The 6,435-nt window shown below is 39.6% G+C and overlaps 1 protein-coding gene across 1 annotated transcript; it reads left to right on the forward strand.

Annotated features, from left to right (window-relative positions):
- Positions 1 to 1,908: 1,908 nt before the first annotated feature.
- On the forward strand, positions 1,909 to 1,996 carry LOC106530369 (coiled-coil domain-containing protein 152; the record flags this gene model as incomplete). Its single annotated transcript, XM_014025968.1, is given in 1 exon segment — positions 1,909 to 1,996. A coding segment is annotated over 1 exon segment (88 nt), but the record flags the coding sequence as incomplete, so codon positions are not given.
- Positions 1,997 to 6,435: the final 4,439 nt, after the last annotated feature.

Here is a 6,435-nt window from a genome sequence, read left to right on the forward strand (position 1 = left end):
GTCCTATTGCTATAAGATATTGCACTTCTCAATAATTGCATTGGCAAGGTAAACTTTTTCTGTATAAATACAATCCAATCCCTGGGATTGTCCTCTGCCACATCTCCTATAGTCTCATGATGAGCACTGTGGGCTTTCATGTGGGAGATCAGGGTTCAAATCCAGCTACTGCAACTTTAACAAAAATCTCTKCAAACTTCATGTTGTCAAACATGTCACTTCATGTTGTTTTTTATATTTAATCTCAATAGTTCAGTGGTTACAATACTAATATGATTGTACTTTGATGTTTTACTATATCATTATCTTAATACTGCTCTATTGTTGTAATATTATGCAGTTTAGTGTCAATAATTGTATTGACAATGTGGCCTCTTTCTGCACACATACAAACCAAACCCTGGCACCACACTCTGCCAGAGCTCTAATGGTCTAATGGTCCATGTCATGGGCTTTCATGTGGGAGATCAGGGTTTAAACCCAGCTAACGCTACTTTAACAAAAAATCTCTTCAATCTTCATATTGTCACACAATTATCTTAATTACAAACACCTGCTGACGTGACAGGTACAAGCTGGTATAGAAAACATATTTGAACTTAGTCAAAGTTCATTCTGCAAGTCCAATGCTGCAGGCAAAGCCATGCTGCAATGACATGCTACATGGCAATGCACACTTGTTTTTACATCGTAAAAACCCATGTCTAGTTTATTTTAGTTTTAGTTGTGATTTCAAACTTTATTCATTTCATAAAAAACTAAATTAATTCTATGTACAATGAAAATAAAAGAACACACAAATACAGTGAAATGAAAAGGCAGCAGAGAGAAGAAAAAATCTTATATCTGCCTCTTTTTTCCTCAAGTATAAATTCAAACAATAATAATCTTCAGTAAACAAAACCAAAACATCAAATCAAATTGTCCTGGTTACTACATTGTAATTATGTTAAGATTAAATATAAAATACAAGTAACTACAAGAGACATTTGGATTAGATTTAAGCTCATATCTAGATTTGTACACCTTATTAGACCACATATACTTTTAATTATGAAAAGTCCCATGAGCCTTTGCTGTCTGAGCATACGTTGAATTTCCTCCATGTCCATGGGCTGGAAAGAAAATAACAAAAAGAATGTGGGCAACCATGCTGGCTACCAGCTTAATCATAAAAAATATAACAACTTTACTTAAGAAGTATTTGCGTTTCTTATATCATTGAATTTGGCCCACAGCCCTCAGATAGATTTTAATTTTAGTCCTCTCAGGGAGACTGTTTGGGCACCCCTGCTCCACACCATCAGCTCTAAATGGAATATTAACAGTTCTTAGTCTGTTTGTAAATATCATATAATTAGTTTTATCCAGATTTAGTGATAATTTGTTGAGTTTAAACCAATTTTATATTTTCACAAATTCTCTCTGCAACATCTTTAACATCCGTTCTGTCTTTACCCAAACAAAGAAAGTAGTATCATCTGCAAATAAAACACATTTAAAGAGCCCTGACACTTTAACCAAGTCATTCACATATAAGATAAACAACTTTGCTCCAAGTACAGAACCCTGTGGAACTCCACGTGTAATTTTATAAAGTTCAGATCTTACATCATGTACAAACTGTTCCTATTTTCAAATAACTAGATATCCACTGCAGCACTGGTACGTAATCCCTAATCCCATATTTATTTAGTTTTTCAGGAGGATGCAGTGGTCAGTCTTATCCTAGGCTTTCTTCAAATCTACATAAATTATTTACCCCCACAAACACAGCAGATCTAAGGGATCAATCTGCATCTGTCTGTCTGTGACATCATTCAGACTGAGGTCACAGAGGTCACATGATGATGATGATGATGATGATGATGCTAACTTTAACCTCCTGGATTAATCCTGTTTGTTTCAGAAGCTGCACTTCTTCCAGGAGGAGAAGAATAAAGAGATTTCAGCTCTACGTCAGAGAATCAAAGAGCTGGAGGAGAGTCGCCGCAGCAGCGCCGCCGCCGCCGGCCCCTCGGACCACCACCCCAAGAGTAGAAAGCTTTAAAGAGGGGTCCGACGGGCGGGTCAGGAGCTGCTGTAATCCTGCTGTAAATGTGTTGGACAGGTGTGTTCACAGGTGAGCAGCGTGCTCAGAGCACATGSAAACACACGCTGCATGTTCGTCTCAGGCTTTAATCCAATTAGACTCCTGCAGGGAGAGAGGGGCGGAGCTTCTGAATGAGCCTCACTGAGCCACAGCTCTAATCCTGGCTTCATTCACAGACTTGACTGAATTTGTTTAGTTTCACTTTATAAATGTTCTGTTTAAATTCAAGCTTTTATTCTGAAAGTGAGGATTATAAAAGTGTTTCCTGAACAGCACCAGGCTGGTTCTGCTTCTGGTTTCTTTAAGTTTGAAGGAAGAAGTTCTCCCCATCAGTCCCAGGGTTCAGGATGTAAAACCCATCAAATCTGACCTCAGGTGGACAGAAACACACAGCAGGTTCCCATGAGGAGAGCTTCAGGTGCTCTGTAAACAGTTTGTGTTGGTTTTGTTCAAACTGAAGCTTCTCGTGTTCTTCATGTTCTTCATGTTCTTCATGTTCTTCATGTTCTTCATGTTCTTCATGTTCTTCATGTTCCTCCTGCCTCGACTGCAGCTCACGTTCTTAAAGAGGAGGAAGAGTCGAGCTTTCATGAGCTTACATCATCAGTGTGCTGCTTCACAGACACCAGGCTGCATGTGGACAAACAGCTGAGCCCTACCACACACACACACACACACACACACACACACACACGTCTGGTTTGTATATCCACGTGGGGACAATGCATTGACTTCCATTCATTTTCTAGTAATTTTATATCCTAATCCTAAAATTAACCTCACAGGTACCTACCTGACCCTGAAACTGACCTAAACTCAGTTCATACCTTAGTCCTAAAATTAACCCCCCCATCAATGGTGTTTCCCCTTAAATAAACTCAGGTCCCCATAAGAAAAATTAGGTCCCCCGAGTAGGTGTGTATGCCAAAAAAAACCTGTCCCACAATGTAGGAAATACCTGTACACACACACACATCCTTGTATTTGCATCCAACTGAGGACATTGTATTGACTTCCATTCATTTTTGTAACTGTTTTTATGTCTAACCCAGGCATTTTCCCTAAAACTAACCATTACTGGTCTATAGTTAACTATAACCTGAACCAGAACATAATTCACACCATACCTCTGAACCTAACTAGTAACACACACACACACACACACACACACACACACACTCATATCTCTGGAAAATATTAATAACTTTAAAACGATGGAGGCAGAAATGAAAATTTGACACTAATTGAGTTTAATTTGAAAAATGTGGAGGGCAACTCCACCCTGTTTTACCTCCTAACATGTTTCCTCCGCGTCCCTTAGCTTTTGTTTATTTTAGCGTTAGCATTCATGCTAACTGTATTTTACCTCCAGTTCTCTGTGAGTTTTCTCATCTTCACATCCAGAATTCATCGACAACATTTCTCTGAGAAAYGTTGCCAAAGTTTTATAACAAAATAAAAGTTTTGCGATTATTTTTTTTTACACAAAGCAACCCGTCAAAATAAAAGCCCTAAAGGCCCTGTCACGATAGCATTTTAGACAACTTATGAAAATTTTAAAGACCTCTACCTCGAACATATAACTGCAGATCTACAGCTCTGTAAAGCTTTGGTACAGGGGGTCAAACTCTTTCCCTGAGGGACACATGGTGGTCCTCAAAGGGGCCAGCTGTAATTAACTTYAGCTAAAAACAAGAATCCTTCTTGTTCCTTGTATCGTTGCTCCGACTGAGCTCCACTAACAAACACTAACCGAGCTCTACCTGGTGTTTCCTGCATAGAAACAGTGTTTAACTCGTCCTCTTATAAACACTGAAAAGTACGAGTACGACTGACTACATGTGAAATAAATAAATAAAGCAGAAATAYTATTAAAAATAAAAGTGCGAGTTTCACTCATTGTCCAAAATCAGAGTCTGGGTCTCTGAAGGCCGACCAGAGATTTGTTCCTGCTCGTAAAGATGAAGCGAGAGAAAGGAGTACAGTTTAAATAAAAATCTGTTGGTATAAAAATGAAAAGTTTCAAGTGGTTTTGTTAATGTTTTTATCATTTATAGACATGTTTTAATGTACTTGTCAGAAGCTGTGTTTCCGTTGCAAATGTGCGCAAAACTTTGTTGATATTCTGTTAATGTCGAAAAACACAGTTTCACAACTGCAGTGTTTCCATTAAGTAAGAAATGTTATTAAAGTCACGTGAATACGTTTGTTCTCRTGATAAGTCATTACAAACATGGCAGCGATGGATGTAAACACATAGCATGTTGCTACCACGACACTAGCGCTCATCATCAGAGGAGACGTCGGCGTCTTTTATCGAGGCTTTCCAGAGACAAGTCCCTACTTGGGAGCGGCTACGTATGCTGTGTTTTTGGGAAATTGTAGTCGGTGAGTTTACTATTTTATACTACTTCTGTGATATTACTACTACTTCTACTTCCTGTTATCTTCTTCATCATCGTCTTTTTCACCAGTAGAAACAGCCGGTTGTTGATCACGTGACTCCCATGATGTGTGTTATGGACTAATTATCTATCTGTGTCACATGTTCAATGTTAATCTGTTTGTCCAGACAACAGGACTCCGCAACGGACTGACCTCTCTTGTTTGATAAGACATTCTTTGAGCTGGGAGCCCTGTGATAGGCTGGAGAGCATATTAGGCGATCTGTGATTGGTTATAAGCACGTCATATGATGTTATCATGGTGTATATTATTGGCTGTAAGCCGACAGGCTTCCTGATTGAGTCCTGTTTGCCTGCTGCTCAGAATTAAACCATTTATTACGACCATACACGCAGACTTTTCTGGCATTATTCCAACGTGTTTCTGCTTTCATACCACGACAGAAATTGGCGTTGTCGAAATGGCGGCTTCAAGGAACGCTTTCATACCACGACAATGTGAAAAACGTGTTTCCATTGCAGTTTTGCAAAAAACACCAATTCCGATACGGCTGAAAAACCACCTCATCCTAGCGCAAAAATATTTTGTCGAAAAACGTATTTTTTTTTTTGAAATTGACGTGTTTCCATTGAGCAAATTTATTTTCGAAATTCTAATTTGCACATTTTCATGTTCAATGGAAAAGCAGCTAGAATGGGCTTCAGTGTAAGGGTGCAATAAGTATAAAATATAACAAACAAAATACAGAGGAAAAAGTAAAAAATATAAAACATATGTACACCAGCTCCATACAGTAATCAGAAACACAATCTAGTCAGAGTTGTGCAGATTAAAAAACAGTGATAAAGTGAACAAGGCAGAGTTATAGAGTTGTGATTTTAATGTTCAAGAGCCTGACGGCAGAGGGGAAGGAACTGTTCTTATGGAGGGATGTTCTGGTCCGAACGGACTGAAACCTTCTGCCTGAGGCCAGTGGTGTGAACAGGGTGAGAAGGGTCAGCTGTGATCCCACCTGCTCGCCTCACAGTCTTGGAGACGTACATCACAGATCAGCTAAATATTCACCCTAACTGTTTGTTTATGTCTAAAAGAGGCTTAAATAACTAACTTTTATTTAGACATAAAGAGTTGAAACAACAGGCCCTGCAGCTGCAGCGGACTCTTCATGGTGATTTGATCAGCAGCTCCCGGCTGAATCTGAACTTTTCTGTCCCGACACCCTGGATCCGCGGTCTGAGTCTCCGCCCCCCATCAGGGGTCGACGTGACGGCGTGCCCTCTGTGGTGCTGATCTGTGTAATCTGTTTATGTTTGCTCTTCAGAAGGAGACCTGCAGCTAATCTGTACGAGAACATGGAGTAACTGTTACATAAGCAGAGCTCAGGCTCATCTTCACAGGAAGAAACCTGCAGCTCCTCCAGGCAGGAGCTGCAACCGAACGGTTTCTCTGAACCTTTWCTCTGAACCTTTACTCTGAACGGTTCTGTAAACAAACTGTATTTTTCTGCTGAGGTTCAGACTTCCATCAGAACAGACCTACATTCACAGGGTTAAAGACGATGACACGGCCTTAACCTTCGTCACTTGGTGGCAAATGACGAAGGTGGCGAGGTCGTTGAGGATGAGGAGGTGTGGTCTGTGACATCACCCCCCCCCCCTTCAGTTCTTCATTGGATGAAGATGAAGATGCCTTTGATCTGAACTCAACATGTAAAAGAAAACGTGTTTTTCTGGCTCCTCCTGGGCCAAAAGAAGAATTTTATTTTTATTGAATATTTTTAATGGATTCTGCAGAAGTTTGGATGTAGAGGAGGAACCTGCACCACAGGTAAGACAATTTATCTTTATTTTTGGACTTTTTAATGTTATATTTCTTTGTTTTAGAAATGAGGTTTGATTTAAAATAGTTTACTTGAACAACTCAGGTCATATATATGG

The sequence above is a fragment of the Austrofundulus limnaeus genome, unplaced genomic scaffold (genome assembly GCF_001266775.1).
Source record: "Austrofundulus limnaeus strain Quisiro unplaced genomic scaffold, Austrofundulus_limnaeus-1.0 Scaffold512, whole genome shotgun sequence".
NCBI lineage: Eukaryota > Metazoa > Chordata > Actinopteri > Cyprinodontiformes > Rivulidae > Austrofundulus > Austrofundulus limnaeus.